We start from the raw sequence: 15,800 nt of genomic DNA, 5'->3' as shown, positions 1-15,800 counted from the left end.
GGAATCTGTGCTCCGTAGGCCATAGAGTTGATAGAAACTGGCTCTGCTGTCCTCTGAGTACTCACTGGTAGGCAAGAAGGAGCTAATCTATTCAGACACTTTCTGGCCCCGTGTGTAGATAGGGACGTACCTACCTCTTATGAGAACCACATGGCACGCTCCGTGATGAGTCTAGCTGAGCCTTGGCCCAGTGGGGGCTTTCTCCAATCTGGACACCCACTTCCAGTGCTTGGTCTCCATCCCTTCCTGGAAGAGCAGTGTTCTTCATGCTGCCTTATTTTCCTCTATTTCCTTCTATCATCCACCTTCTTCTCCAATGTTCCAATCCAAGTGAGTGAAGCACATTAAAGGGCCATAGAGAATTCTGCTGTAGGAAGAGGATTTGTGCTTTCTGGGGCTTAGTTCGCTTTTTGGTTGAACTAATGATTTGCTACTTAGAAGCCAGGTGCCTTTGAGGCTATTTTCTCCCCATTCCCTCTCTAAGATCTCGTATTTTGGGTGGTTTTGTGAAAGTGCCAGGTGTACAACCAGCTATGAGGGAGACACCTTTCTTTCTGAAGCAGATCAGTGGGTGTGACTCTCTCTCCTCACCCCCGACCCCCAGAACGAGCACTTCGTCATGGAGGTGGGCAAGCAGCCTGTGATATTTGAGAACCCAATGTATGCAGCCAAGGACTCTACTTCCAAAGTGGCCCCAGCAGCTCAGGTGAGACGTCACGTGATCTTCTTCCAGCCAGCATTGCTGCTGGATCTTTCTGGGTTGCAGAATGTTCCACCAGGCCCCTAACCTGCTCTCCTAATGGGAGAAAGCACAGTGGCCTATATCCAAGCTTTACCATCCACAGTCACAAAACTGCCCCAGGGATACTGTCCTGCAAATAGTCAGAACCCTGTGTTGTGTTAGAGATGGGGGCTGAAGGGCCATGCTGGGCACGTTCACTGCTCTCAGTCAGAACAAAGGGTATGACTGTATTAGTGATCCAGGAGACACAGGGCCCCATGACAGAAATATATATATATATATATTTGGGGTGATGTGAGGAATAGCCCTGGAATTTTTTACAAAAAAACCCCAGAAAAATATTAAGCCCATTTGCCCATTGTCCTCTTTTAGGCAGTTTACTAATTTTATTCTTTTAAGTATTCATCTATCTCACCATGTAGCCCTGGCTGGCCTCATACCCACAGGGATTTTGCCTGCCTCTGCCTCTGCTGGGATTATGCTACCACACCTGGCCATACTCATTTTATTCTTAATAGTCAGGGTTTCTCTTCACTGAGTTTGGGTGACTATTCATGCTGTTAATTAGCACTTGGTTGCCAGTGTGCAAGTAGGACACCTTTTTATCCAGAATTATGGTCAACACTGGGAACGAAGAGTCAAAACAATGCAGCGGGAATTACACATTACATGAGAACATGACAGTGCAGGATGTACTTGCCTGCCAGGGTTGGCGTTTTATGTGACTTAGTGGTTGCTCTTACTTGAGGGAAGTGGGAGTGATATTTAGTTTACAGCTTCCAGTGTCATTAAAAAAAAAAAAAAAAGTACCTGACCATGTCTGTGGAGAATAAGGTGGCAAAGAGAACTCAAGATCCATTTAACTCATTTTTTTTCTTTCAAAACTGCATAGGGCGTGTCAACATGTTCACAGGTGACTGTATCAGAAAACGTGGAAAACCGGAATTATGGAAGTCCCATAGATCCTTCTGAGTTGGCTCCAGAGCCAAAGCCAGCTTCCCCCAGAGCTGATGAAGTTCAGGTAATGATAACAAAGAACTTAGGAGTTTCTAGGCTGACCCTGTACTAAGAGTGGAAAACAGAATTCTAGATCTAATATATCTTCAGAAAAAGGACATCAAATTTAAGACATTTACACAGCATGCATAGTGATGTGTAGAGACTACTCTGGAGAATGCATTGTTTCCAAGTTGCTTTTAGAACTTTACTATTACCAATACCTACCAGCAGGTGGCACTATTTTACCACCTTCCACTGTCCACCTAATCCAACCATCCCACAAGCATCATTGCCTTTAGTGTGCTAGGCAAACTATTTAGTGCAAAAACACCACTTGATGAATTTTTTTCCATCATATATGTTATACTCTTGCATTTCATAAGATTTGGAGTGTAATTCAACAAGTACTTTTGATATAAAATTGTATTAAATGAGCACTACTAACTTTAGTGAATACACATGTAGCTATCTCAGATCAACGTGCATGGCTCTAGACATTTTACCTCTGAGAACTGTAGTCCTTAATAGTGCCCCTCACTAGGGGTACTGTGGGCAAACTGGAAAAGGCAGTGATAGAAAACACGATGTAGGACATTCAAATGTTCCTGGGCCTTGCTCAGAAAACGTCAGTGGTCTATAATTCAGTGTGAGTAGAAGAAAATTTGTATCTTACACACATACACACGCATGCACACGTGCATGTGTATACACACCGTAGATAGGAAGTTTTAGTTCACTGTTTTTCCAGGGACTGTTTTCTCTTTAAGCTACATTTTAAAAGTGGACAGTGAAGATTTGTTTTCCGCAGCTACCAGAATACTCAAATGTCAAATGTTCAGTCCCTAGGTCTGGCTCAAGGCAGCACTGGGTTTTTTCACTCTTAACATTTTCTTTTCAGTCCGTTCCACATCCTAGTGACCCTCCTTAGTCAGAGGTAGCTCGGCCTATAAGGAGGGGTAACGTGGCAAGAAGCCACTTCTCCTCCCTTGCCCCAGGTCCCAGAAACAGAACGGACATGGGGGCCTATTGGTGATGGGAGCCGAGCCTTCCCATTTGCAGCACATCTCCGCAGTCCCTTCTGTTTAGCCCACCGGGTCTTGCATTTGTCTCTGAAACACTGTCCAGGCTGAGACCCTCCAGGTTCTGCTCAGTGCCATCTGACCAGAAAGCATGGACCTGTGGCCCCTGGACATTAGTCAGCAGAAGCACTTGCTTAGCTCACTGAGGACCTTAATGTCCAAAGGAGTCTTCGGTGTTTGGCTTTCTTGGTAAATATGCTGAAAGTACTTGGGATGTAGACCCTGTTACTCAACCCCCCTTCCTACAAGTTGCATTGATGCACATGGGTTTGGAACTGAGGACCACCTCATTCCTCTTGCTGTCTTGGTTAACTTGGTTCGAAGGAGCTGTTGCAGACCGAGACACTTAACTTCACACGTCCAAATGCGGGGCTCTGACCTCCACACGTGTCTCTGTCTCCCCTTGTTTGATGACATACAGACAAGATGTGTGGGTTGAGGGAATGGTCCTGCCTTTCTTCCACAGTCATGTGCTACTTGTTCCATCCCATAAAACACATGGGCTGCTTGAGCTGCCTGTGGGGAGCCTGTCAAAGAGGTGGCCAGTACTACAACCACGTTTTTAGTAGGGTGGGGCCCACCCCGTGTGGGACTGGGGTTTCTCTTTGGGTTCTTCAGTAGGTGGGCCTTGCTGCTTGTCTACCACAATTTAGCTATCTGTCCTGCTGTGAGTCACTATGTGTCATACAGGGGAAACAGGAAAACCTACCTCAAAGGATTGTTGAGATGAAAAAAGAGCCTCATAAAAACTCTTAAAAGCAATTCCTGATGCACAGCAAACAGTAAACACTCAGCTAGGGGTGATGACGATGGGAATGATGATGAGGATGAGGATGGATGTGATGAAGTGAGAGTGAGTATTCTGGACAAGACATAGTCTTGGAAATAAGAGGTTCAATTAGGCTTTTTCTTGAGCTTCTAGGCTACTCTAGAAACCTCTGTGTCTTAGTGGCTTGTATATTCTGTACCCAACTAGCTGCATGGCAATCTTCTCAACAGCGTGGGTCTGGATTCTCAAGCCGCCCATTTTACATTGAGGAAGGATTTCAAATTGCTACATAAAAAAGAGCTGAGAGAGTATTAGTTACTGTTCAGGGACCAAAAGAAGAATTGACCAATATACTATTTAAGCCATATCAGTAAGTTAATTTGTTCTCAATAAGAATTTTAAAAGCTAAAAAGAAAGAAAAGAAAAGAAAAAGAAAAAAAAGAAAACTTCATTACTGAAAGCCTTCTGTTTCCCCTTTTCATTTAGGGTTCAAAATGGAGCATCTTCAAAAGAAAACCCAAACAGACCACGAACTTTGAAAATCCAATCTACGCTGAGGTAAATTTTAGTCCCTGTTCTAAGTAGGGACACTCATTGTTTGGCTAGATTGGGCACATGTTGAGATTATTCTGGGCAAACTGACAAAGGCTACCCTCATGCAGAACCTTTTCTCATCTTCCCGGGGAAGAAAGTGTCTAATTTGTGTCTTGTTGTGGTTGTAGATGGACAGTGAGCAAAAGGAAGGTGTGGCTGTGGCCCCCCCTCCATCTCCTCTCCCTGCTAAAACTCCAAAAAGAAATTTGACTCCAGGCTACAGTGCCACAGAAGACACCTTTAAAGACACAGCTAATCTTGTTAAAGAAGACTCTGACGTATAGCCCTGCCATCTCTCTAGGGAATGATTTGACACTCACTTTTGCACATGTATTTTTTACAGACAAATGAAAAAAAAAGTTAACATTCAATACTTTATAAAAATATATATTTTTCTCTGTTTGCCTAGAGCAGAAAATGTGTTGTGTGTCTTTTTTACTCATGCCATTTCATATTTTTTACAATTATCATGAGGTACCCTGTATATCTTGCACTGATGCTGTCTGGAGGTGATGCTGTGAATAATATTGTACTGCTGTAAATTTTGGGAGGAACTACCACCTCTCTGCCTTTGCTAGTGAAAGTGCCGGTTGAGCGGGTTGATGAACTGAAGACTAAATGATCTGGTGAAGAGAGGAGTTGGCTTAGGGCTTTGGATACGTCTGAAGAAGAGATACCACTCAGGTTTCCTTTAAAACAATCTAGGAAAGGCATCCAAGCTTCATTTGTGGGTTCATTTTTACCCATCAGCACCTAATTAATAATCAATGTTCACCATTCCGTGCCGACTTGATGAGGAAGTGTGCTGATTTGGGTTAGTATTGGCTTCATTGACTGTAGATGCTTCCAACAACACAGAAGGTATAAAAAGTGACTCACCTGGGCCCGTTTGTGCGCCTCGGTCCCTCTAACCCCAGCTATGTTTGGAATGTTCTGTGTCCCTAGTTTTCAAGCCAACATTTGTATCGGTCACATTATGTCCCACACTGTGTCTATAATCCCATTGAATGAGCTCTTTTCCTTGTCGGACCTTAAACCAACTTACGCCCTTGCCTGGCACCTCGGGTGTCACCTGCCTTAGTGACTGGACTTCTGTAGCTGACTTACGAAAACCAAGCCTGTGTCTCCATAAAGTAGGGTTGCCAAACAGATACCAGTTATGTGAAGCCTCAGTTGGGTTTTTGCCTCTGTGTGCAAAATATTATTATATTGACTATTTATTTCCTCAGTCGACAATGAATAGAAAGGGAAAAACATTCTTATCGAGCCTTTTTTCAGGTCTTTGCCTAAATCTGTACACTTGTATCAGGAGGTACTGTACATCCCAGTTCTTCTGAGTAGTTGGTGTACTCTCTCTGACAGGAACCATGGCATGAATAACATTTCCTATACAAGTAACATCCCTGGTTCTCTGTGCTCATATTGCACATGTGTTTAAACAACGGATGAATGGAAGGGTGGGAGAATGAATGAATGAAATATACTACTGATTATTTTATTCTCGAGTTCTCAAAATATTTCGTTGCTCATATTTTGAGTACCGTTTGTAATTACTTTGATTAGAAAAAAAAAAGCAACTGGAAATGATGCTGCTGAAAATTTCTAATAAATGTGTATTTTATCAGAAACCTTTCATGTCTCTGTGACCTCCTTGAGCCTCGGTCATAAATTCCGTGAGCTGTGCTTGGTTGTTCTCCATCACACTGATTCCTTGCCTCTTATTCCACTCTCACACGCCCAGTGCATTTTTGAGTGGAGGTTGTTATGGAGATGATCCAGATTTCAGACTTTAGCTGGACCCTTGAAAGGATGCCCATATCTCATCTGAAGCTGAAATGGAGATGAGAAAAAAAAGCCAGTTGTGTCTTATGGTCCTTTGTGTTCCAAATATCACAGCTCAGAGAACAAACATAGATGAAATATGTGTTTTCTGGATGCGGCTAAGAACATTCTTGTTTCAGAAAAAGGCGGAGAGGTTTTTTGCACAATTCCCAGGGTCTAGTACCAGGATGAAGCTGATATATGACGTTATTGTATTTCCAGTTTCTAGACCCAGACCCACAGGGCCTCTTTTTAATCATCTGATTTGTTAGTTTCTCTAGAGTCTATTACAAGTATACAGTTTTTTTCTGGAAGAACGTTCAGACAACAGTGGGAAGTCCTGGTCATTTCCTGACAATGTGGAGAGTTTTACTACAATAAAACTTTGTAGTATTTTTACTACAATAAAAATAATACAAAGTATCTGGCACTAAGGGTGTAATTGTGTGTTTATTGCTTCTACTTTTTTTTTTAAAATTTCTTTGACAACTTGTCAGGTGGTACCAGGAAGGGCGGTTCAGATCTGGAAAATAAGGAGCCCTGAGCTGTTCTTGGCACAGTGTTTTTGCCACTTTCCTCATATTTTAAGGAATCAAATTCAGTCCATGAAGGGCGATGAGACTTTGTAACACACACACACACACACACACACACACACACACACTAACCACAACCACTTGCAGTTGTATAGGTTACGGTGATTGTTGCTAGGCTTTCGACATGGGAAGCCATGACTCTGTCTTTATTTAACCTAGTGGATACAGACTCCAGTCATGGGCAAGCAATATTTTTTTCCTGTAGCCAGTGAACTCTGGCTAACTGGATATACATATGTGGCTGGAGTCGCTCCTCCCTACAGATCTTTCGCTTCTCAGGGAGATGGCTGTGCTATCCCTAAGTTCTCCACCTTTCAAGTGCCGTGCCTCAGGAATTTATCTTCACTCCAGTTTGGAGCTTAGTTCACTCAGATTCACTGAAGCTGTTTCAGACCTTTTAGTCAAGCAGGACTTACACTGGTGGAAGGAGAACACCAACCCACTTACAAAAACCTCCTCCCCAAAATTTACCCTGCCTACAAGAAATAAAGATAGAGACTAAAGGAATGTCCAAGTAATGCCTGGCCCAACCTGAGACCAACCTCATGGGAGAGAACCAAGCCCTGACACCATTAATGATACTCTGCTATGTTTACAGACAGGAGCCTAACACAACCATTCTCTGAGAGGCCCCCCACCCAGAAGCTGATTGAATCAGATGCTGAGACAGCCAAGCATTAGGCAGAGTTCAGGGGGTCCTGTGGAAAATGGTGTGGGGGTGGGGGGAATAGAAGGACCCAGAGAGGACAAGAATGCTGCAAGAAGACCAACAAAGTCAACTAACCTAGACACACAGGGGCTTACAGAGACAGAGGCACCAACCAAAGAGCACACATGGACTGGACCTTGGCCCCCTACACAGATGTAACCAATGGGCAGTTTGATCTTCATGTGGGTCCTGTAATAAGTTGAACAGGTGCTGTGTATGACATGAACTCTGTTGCCTGCTTTTGATCACTTTGCCCTAACTGGGCTGCCTTGCCTGGCCTCAGTGGATGGGGAGGAGCTCAGCCCTGATGGACTTGCTTGGGTGGGCATGGTGGGGAGGGGGGAAGAGAGTGGGAGGGAGGGACTCGGAGGAGTGGAAGGAGGGGGCTACGATTGGGATGTAAGGTGAATATATAAAGTGAATAAATAAATACATACATACATAAATAAGAATTTCAAAGAAAGATTTGCATCCTATCTCTCTGGGTGAGCTGTCAAAATGCTGTACTTCAGGGAATTTTTTTTTTGTTGTTTTTTAAAGTATTTGGCTACTCTTTGCAACAGATAAGGCTACACGGAGAAACCTTGTCTTGAAAAACAAACCAAAACAAAAACAAACAAACTAACTAAAACAGAGTCTCAGGTAGCCCAGACTGGACTTGAACTGGCTATGCAGCTGAGGATGATCTTAAACAGCTGCTCTTTCTGCCTCTACTTGGAATCTCAGGTGTGTGTCACCATGTCTGGTTTCATGCAGTTGCTGGAGATCAAACTCACAGCTTTAGGCATACCAGGCATGTGATCACTCAATCAACTGAGCTACAACCTAGCCCTGGAAATGTTGTTTGCATTTTTCTGTATATGTGCCTGGTGCCTGTGGAAGCCAGAAGAGGATGTTAGAGCCCTGGAGTTGGAGTTTCAAACGGTTGTGAGCCACCATGTGGGTTCTGGGATTTGAACCAGGGTCCTCTGCAAAGAGCAGCCAGTGTCCTTAACTGTGGTGCCATCTCTCTGGCCCCTGTTTTGCAATTTTAACTGCAATAAGTCTAATTAGAGTTATGGGCTTGAGTGAGCTATTTCATCTCAATTAGCTTTCCATTGATTATCTTTCCTCCTTTATCTCAGTCATTGCAGTGGGTAGGGTGACAAGTGGAACCTCTAAGAGGCAGGACCTAGAAAAAGGTCCTCAGTTCATTTGGGGCACGCCTTCATAAAGGACTGCCACCCGGATCCTGGATCCTGTGCGGGTTGAAAGCAGGCCAGAAGCCTTCTTGAGGGTGAGGAGGCGGGCAGAAGCCGCCTTGAGGCTGGGGGGCCAACTCTTTAGGAGTGGTCAAATCCCCAGCTTGGTCTGTAGCTGGTAGCCGGAGAAGCTAGGTGGTGTAAAACCAAGTTTTGGTGGGAGAAAAAAGGCATCGGAAAGGAAAGTTTCTAATGTTACCCCCTATTGCTTGGGTGATGTGATGGGATGATTTAGAAGCTACGTATCTCCAAAAAGCTCAGAGGTCTGAGTTAGAGACTCCATTCCTGTGGGTGGGTGAAGAGAGAAGTAAGCCACAGCCCTGAACCTTGGGTGTCCCCAGAGGGTACAGAGGGGCTAGGGACAAGGGACAAATTGGTCACACTTGCCAGGACCAAGGAAGATGCCCAAGACCATGGTTTCAGAGAGAGGGGGACGGGAGAGGGGGCGGAGGATGAGGGAAAGGGGGAGAGAGAGAGAGAGAGAGAGAGAGAGAGAGAGAGAGAGAGAGAAGAGAAGAGAAGAGAAAGAGAGAGAGAGAGAGAGAGAGAGAGAGAGAGGAGAGAGAAGAGCACAGAGAGGGAGAAAGACAGAGACTGAGAAAGACAGACACACAGAGAGGAGAGATAGAGATAGAGATAGAGACAGAGACAGAGACAGAGAGTCAGAAGGAAAGAGGGAGAGAGGAGGGGGAGGGGAGGGAGGGAGAGTGGGTGGGTGTGGGGAAAGTGCCATTAAAGGAGAAATTAGCACCTGGATAGGGATCAGAGCAGAGGTCAGCAGAAACAGCTGGCATTGCAGGTTAAGCTGATCAGGAAGGGAAAACCTACCAGTCACTGTGAAATGAGGTGCTTAGACATTGGTAGAACAGAAGGTAAATACCTTGCGGTGGCCTGGCAAGCAGAAGGGGTTCCAGCGCGCCCAGACACTACCAGAAGAGCCTCACTGGTCTCAGTACCAATGCTGTAATATTGATAAATACAGAGGCCACACAACATATCTGATATGAAGATATTTATTGTAGAGGGGAGGAAGGGAGAGGAAAACAAAACAAAACAAAATGGGGGAAGGGGTGCCCCAAGGGGACAGAGGGAAAGAAGCTGAGGAAGTGACAGAGGGAGTGGTCAGGGATGGCAGGTGGGTTATGTGGGGGGGGGGGCTGGCTGGAGAGGGGGGCAAGTGATGTTGTCAGAAGTTGCTAAGCGACCTAGAGGCAGGCTAGCACAGCTGCCTATATGCTAACAACTACTAATGAGGAAAAAGGGTTTATTTAGCTCCCAGCTTTGCAAATTTAAGGCTAACCATCAAAAAGCAGCTTCTTTAGCAAGAGCGAGACCTGGGCACCTCCTCCAAGGGCTCAAACAATGGGCTTAGTAGGCCCTACTACCTTTTAAAGCTTCCGTTGCCTTCCATCAGTGTCACCATGGAGACCAAACCTCTGCGCCCTTTGGGAACACGTAACTAAATCATACCCAGACCATAGCAAGATCACATTAGAGATTGACTACATGGTGGGAGGACTCTTATGGCCGGAGAACCATAAGAATGAGCGGATCACCATCTATCAGCCAAGAATACCGACCTGGTCACTTAGGAGAAGAGTTCAGAGAGACTGAGGCAGACAGGTGGTGTTGACAACCCTGCCATTGCCAATAGAACAGGTTTGTTTGCCCACTCTACTAAAATGTAACCTTTGGCCGGTCCAACAGATAACATAAAAAAAGTTTTTTTTTTTTGCTTGTCCAACAGATACCGTAAAATTTAACTGTTTCTTTCGTTAAAAAATATTAATTTAATTTTATTCTATGTGCATTGGTAAGAAGGTGTCAGAATCTCTAGAACTGGAGTTACAGACAGCTGTCAGCTGCCATGGGGGTGCTGGGAATTGAACCCAGATCTTCTGGAAGAGCAGACAGTGCTCTTGACCCCTAAGCCATCTCTCCAGCTCCCAACATTAACTGTTTCTTAAATCTTTGTTTTTTCGAGACAGGGTTTCTCTGTGTGTTCCTGGCTGTCCTGGAACTAGTTCTGTAGCCCAGGCTGGCCTAAAACTCAGATATCTGCCTGCTTTTGCTTCCTTACTCCTGGCACTGAAGGGGTGCACCACCACTGCCCACACAGTGTAACTGTTTCTAATGAGTCCTTGACTTCCCTTGTTTGTAACAGGTAATTGATTTGAAAGCTTCACTTGAATGGCAGCCGCGGTGGCTCACTGCCTCCTTTCCTGCTTCTTGCCTCTAGAAAGAATGCTGGGAGTTATTGTCAAAAGACTAGAAGAAAAAGGCAGACAGACAGACAGACAGGATGAAAGGAAGGAAGGGAGGAAGGAAGAAAGGGAGGGAGGGAGGAAGGAAAGAGACTGGTTACTGAGGTGAAGGCTTGATCCAACAGCTAGAAGTTCTGATACCCTTGGGATATTGGGTTTCTAGGGCATCACAGTCTTCTCACAAGCCATAAGATAGTTCTCTCTCTCTCTCTCTCTCTCTCTCTCTCTCTCTCTCTCTCTCTCTGTCTCTCTCTCTCTCTGTCTCTCTTTCTCTCTGTCATTGTTCTTAATTGATCCAATAGCGAAACAGAGAGAAAAATATTGCATGAAAGAGGACTGGAGGAGCCAGGTGGTGGTGGCACACCTTTAATCCCAGCATTTGGGAGGGATTAAAGGGGCAGGAGGATCACTGTGAGTTTGAGGCCATCCTGGTCTACAAAGTGAGTCCAGGACAGCAAGGTCTACAGGGGAAACCCTGTCTTGAAAAAACAAAAACTAGGGCTGGAGAAATGGCTCAGCAGTTAAGAGCATTGTCTGCACCTCCAGAGCTCCTGAGTTCAATTCCCAACAACCACATGATGGCTCACAACCATTTAATCTGATGCCCTCTTCTGGCCTGCAGGTGTATATGCAGGCAGAGCACTGTATACATATTAATAAACAAATTTTAAAAACCCAAAAACTATAAATATATGTATATATAATTTCTAAAAATGTCTCCATCTCAACAGGAGAGAATAAAATCTAAAATATCGCTAAATAGTATTGTCACCTCAAAGGTTTATTCTTCACTCATCATGATTTGGCCTGGTTTATGTTTTGGTCTTATAGCAGAAGACAAGTTACCAAAAGAAAACACATGAAATTATTTAAGTTTCACATGATTAGGGACTCTATAGACATGAAGAGCAAGGAAGCACAAGGCAAGCAGAGAACCTAGACCCTCTGTTCAGACATAGGCAATGGACAGCTCATTACCCACACTGGGGAGGTGGGGCGGGGAGAGTTGGGACTGCCTCTGACATGAACTCTGGTGGCCGCAATTTGATCACTTCCCCTTGGCAGGGTGGCCTTGGGGGGCACTAAGAGGAAGGGGATGCAGGCTATCCTGAAGAGACCTGATCGGCTGTGGTCAGATGGTGGGGGAGGAGGACCTCCACCTGTCAGAGGTGTAGGGGAGGGGAAGAGGGCAGAAGAGGTAGGGAGGGTGGGAACGGGAAGATAGGAGCAAGGGGATAACAATCATCGGAATGCAATGTGAACACATTATAATAAATAAAACAAGTTTTAAAAAGAGCAAGGAAGCAGAGAAGCTTGTGTAAACTCTAGGTAGGTCTAGGTCTGATGAAAAGTGATCAGTGTCCATCTGGAGAACAAATGAACAAATGGGCACAGCCCAAGGGGGAATGTGGAGGTGGGGCATGGGGGTGTGGGCGTGAGGGCGTGGGGAGTGGGGAGGGTGGGAGTGAGGGCGTGGGGAGTGGGGAGGGTGGGAGTGAGGGCGTGGGGAGTGGGGAGGGTGGGAGTGAGGGCGTGGGGAGTGGGGGTGTGGGAGTGAGGGCGTGGGGAGTGGGGGTGTGGGAGTGAGGGGGTGGGGAGTGGGGAGGGTGGGAGTGAGGGGGTGGGGAGTGGGGGTGTGGGAGTGAGGGCGTGGGGAGTGGGGAGGGTGGGAGTGAGGGGTGGGGAGTGGGGAGGGTGGGCGTGAGGGCGTGGGGAGTGGGGAGGGTGGGAGTGAGGGGGTGGGGAGTGGGGGTGTGGGAGTGAGGGCGTGGGGAGTGGGGGTGTGGGAGTGAGGGGGTGGGGAGTGGGGAGGGTGGGAGTGAGGGCGTGGGGAGTGGGGGTGTGGGAGTGAGGGCGTGGGGAGTGGGGAGGGTGGGAGTGAGGGGGTGGGGAGTGGGGGTGTGGGAGTGAGGGCGTGGGGAGTGGGGGTGTGGGAGTGAGGGGGTGGGGAGTGGGGAGGGTGGGAGTGAGGGCGTGGGGAGTGGGGGTGTGGGAGTGAGGGCGTGGGGAGTGGGGGTGTGGGAGTGAGGGGGTGGGGGAGGGTGGGTGGTGAGGGGGTGGGGAGTGGGGGTGGTGGGGGGGAGTGAGGGCGTGGGGAGTGGGGAGGGTGGGAGTGAGGGGGTGGGGAGTGGGGAGGGTGGGCGTGAGGGCGTGGGGCGTGGGGAGGGTGGGAGTGAGGGGTGGGGAGTGGGGGTGTGGGAGTGAGGGCGTGGGGAGTGGGGTGTGGGAGTGAGGGGGTGGGGAGTGGGGAGGGTGGGAGTGAGGGCGTGGGGAGTGGGGGTGTGGGAGTGAGGGCGTGGGGAGTGGGGAGGGTGGGAGTGAGGGGGTGGGGAGTGGGGGTGTGGGAGTGAGGGGTGGGGAGTGGGGGTGTGGTGGGGTGGGGGTGGGGAGTGGGGAGGGCGTGGGGAGGGGTGGGAGTGGGGGGGTGGGGGTGGGGGTGTGGGGGGTGGGGTGTGGGAGTGAGGGGTGGGGGTGGGGGTGGAGGGGGTGGGGAGGTGGGAGGGTGGGAGTGTGGGGAGTGGGGGTGTGGGAGTGAGGGCGTGGGGAGTGGGGAGGGTGGGAGTGAGGGGGTGGGGAGTGGGGGTGTGGGAGTGAGGGCGTGGGGAGTGGGGGTGTGGGAGTGAGGGGGTGGGGAGTGGGGAGGGTGGGAGTGAGGGCGTGGGGAGTGGGGGTGTGGGAGTGAGGGCGTGGGGAGTGGGGAGGGTGGGAGTGAGGGGGTGGGGAGTGGGGAGGGTGGGCGTGAGGGCGTGGGGAGTGGGGAGGGTGGGAGTGAGGGCGTGGGGAGTGGGGAGGGTGGGAGTGAGGGCGTGGGGAGTGGGGAGGGTGGGAGTGAGGGCGTGGGGAGTGGGGAGGGTGGGAGTGAGGGCGTGGGGAGTGGGGAGGGTGGGAGTGAGGGCGTGGGGAGTGGGGTGTGGGAGTGAGGGCGTGGGGAGTGGGGAGGGTGGGAGTGAGGGGGTGGGGAGTGGGGGTGTGGGAGTGAGGGCGTGGGGAGTGGGGAGGGTGGGAGTGAGGGCGTGGGGAGTGGGGGTGTGGGAGTGAGGGGGTGGGGAGTGGGGAGGGTGGGAGTGAGGGCGTGGGGAGTGGGGGTGTGGGAGTGAGGGCGTGGGGAGTGGGGGTGTGGGAGTGAGGGGGTGGGGAGTGGGGAGGGTGGGAGTGAGGGCGTGGGGAGTGGGGAGGGTGGGAGTGAGGGCGTGGGGAGTGGGGGTGTGGGAGTGAGGGCGTGGGGAGTGGGGAGGGTGGGAGTGAGGGCGTGGGGAGTGGGGGTGTGGGAGTGAGGGCGTGGGGAGTGGGGAGGGTGGGAGTGAGGGCGTGGGGAGTGGGGAGGGTGGGCGTGAGGGCGTGGGGAGTGGGGAGGGTGGGAGTGAGGGCGTGGGGAGTGGGGGTGTGGGAGTGAGGGCGTGGGGAGTGGGGAGGGTGGGAGTGAGGGCGTGGGGAGTGGGGGTGTGGGAGTGAGGGCGTGGGGAGTGGGGAGGGTGGGAGTGAGGGCGTGGGGAGTGGGGAGGGTGGGCGTGAGGGCGTGGGGAGTGGGGAGGGTGGGAGTGAGGGCGTGGGGAGTGGGGAGGGTGGGCGTGAGGGCGTGGGGAGTGGGGAGGGTGGGAGTGAGGGCGTGGGGAGTGGGGGTGTGGGAGTGAGGGCGTGGGGAGTGGGGAGGGTGGGAGTGAGGGCGTGGGGAGTGGGGGTGTGGGAGTGAGGGCGTGGGGAGTGGGGAGGGTGGGAGTGAGGGCGTGGGGAGTGGGGAGGGTGGGCGTGAGGGCGTGGGGAGTGGGGAGGGTGGGAGTGAGGGCGTGGGGAGTGGGGAGGGTGGGCGTGAGGGCGTGGGGAGTGGGGAGGGTGGGAGTGAGGGCGTGGGGAGTGGGGAGGGTGGGCGTGAGGGCGTGGGGAGTGGGGAGGGTGGGAGTGAGGGCGTGGGGAGTGGGGAGGGTGGGAGTGAGGGCGTGGGGAGTGGGGAGGGTGGGAGTGAGGGCGTGGGGAGTGGGGAGGGTGGGAGTGAGGGCGTGGGGAGTGGGGAGGGTGGGAGTGAGGGGGTGGGGAGTGGGGAGGGTGGGCGTGAGGGCGTGGGGAGTGGGGAGGGTGGGCGTGAGGGCGTGGGGAGTGGGGAGGGTGGGAGTGAGGGCGTGGGGAGTGGGGAGGGTGGGAGTGAGGGCGTGGGGAGTGGGGAGGGTGGGAGTGAGGGCGTGGGGAGTGGGGAGGGTGGGAGTGAGGGCGTGGGGAGTGGGGAGGGTGGGAGTGAGGGCGTGGGGAGTGGGGGTGTGGGAGTGAGGGCGTGGGGAGTGGGGGTGTGGGAGTGAGGGGGTGGGGAGTGGGGAGGGTGGGAGTGAGGGGGTGGGGAGTGGGGGTGTGGGAGTGAGGGCGTGGGGAGTGGGGAGGGTGGGAGTGAGGGGGTGGGGAGTGGGGAGGGTGGGCGTGAGGGCGTGGGGAGTGGGGAGGGTGGGAGTGAGGGGGTGGGGAGTGGGGGTGTGGGAGTGAGGGCGTGGGGAGTGGGGGTGTGGGAGTGAGGGGGTGGGGAGTGGGGAGGGTGGGAGTGAGGGCGTGGGGAGTGGGGGTGTGGGAGTGAGGGCGTGGGGAGTGGGGAGGGTGGGAGTGAGGGGGTGGGGAGTGGGGGTGTGGGAGTGAGGGCGTGGGGAGTGGGGGTGTGGGAGTGAGGGGGTGGGGAGTGGGGAGGGTGGGAGTGAGGGCGTGGGGAGTGGGGGTGTGGGAGTGAGGGCGTGGGGAGTGGGGAGGGTGGGAGTGAGGGGGTGGGGAGTGGGGAGGGTGGGCGTGAGGGCGTGGGGAGTGGGGAGGGTGGGAGTGAGGGCGTGGGGAGTGGGGAGGGTGGGAGTGAGGGCGTGGGGAGTGGGGAGGGTGGGAGTGAGGGCGTGGGGAGTGGGGAGGGTGGGAGTGAGGGCGTGGGGAGTGGGGAGGGTGGGAGTGAGGGCGTGGGGAGTGGGGGTGTGGGAGTGAGGGCGTGGGGAGTGGGGAGGGTGGGAGTGAGGGGGTGGGGAGTGG

General features: G+C 51.3%; 1 protein-coding gene across 2 annotated transcripts in view; it reads left to right on the top strand.

Annotated features, from left to right (window-relative positions):
- The window catches only part of LRP2 (LDL receptor related protein 2), a 161,160-nt gene extending 155,349 nt beyond the window's left edge, over positions 1-5,811 (top strand). The window contains exons 76-79 of one of the 2 annotated variants that reach the window (XM_084800290.1): positions 605-706; positions 1,656-1,763; positions 4,076-4,147; positions 4,312-5,811. In XM_084800290.1, the coding sequence (XP_084656416.1) occupies positions 605-706; positions 1,656-1,763; positions 4,076-4,147; positions 4,312-4,467 (438 nt within the window). In that variant the 3' untranslated portion in view covers positions 4,468-5,811. Of the gene's footprint in view, positions 1-604; positions 707-1,634; positions 1,764-4,075; positions 4,148-4,311 lie in introns of both variants that reach the window. The other variant, XM_084800289.1, reaches the window with a different exon arrangement.
- The last annotated feature ends 9,989 nt before the right edge of the window (positions 5,812-15,800 follow it).

The sequence above is a fragment of the Acomys minous genome (assembly GCF_964271855.1).
Source record: "Acomys minous genome assembly, chromosome: 10".
In the NCBI taxonomy this organism is placed as follows: Eukaryota; Metazoa; Chordata; class Mammalia; order Rodentia; family Muridae; genus Acomys; species Acomys minous.
The sequence above is the reverse complement of the archived record's forward strand: the minus strand, read 5'-3'. Positions and strand labels throughout refer to the sequence as shown.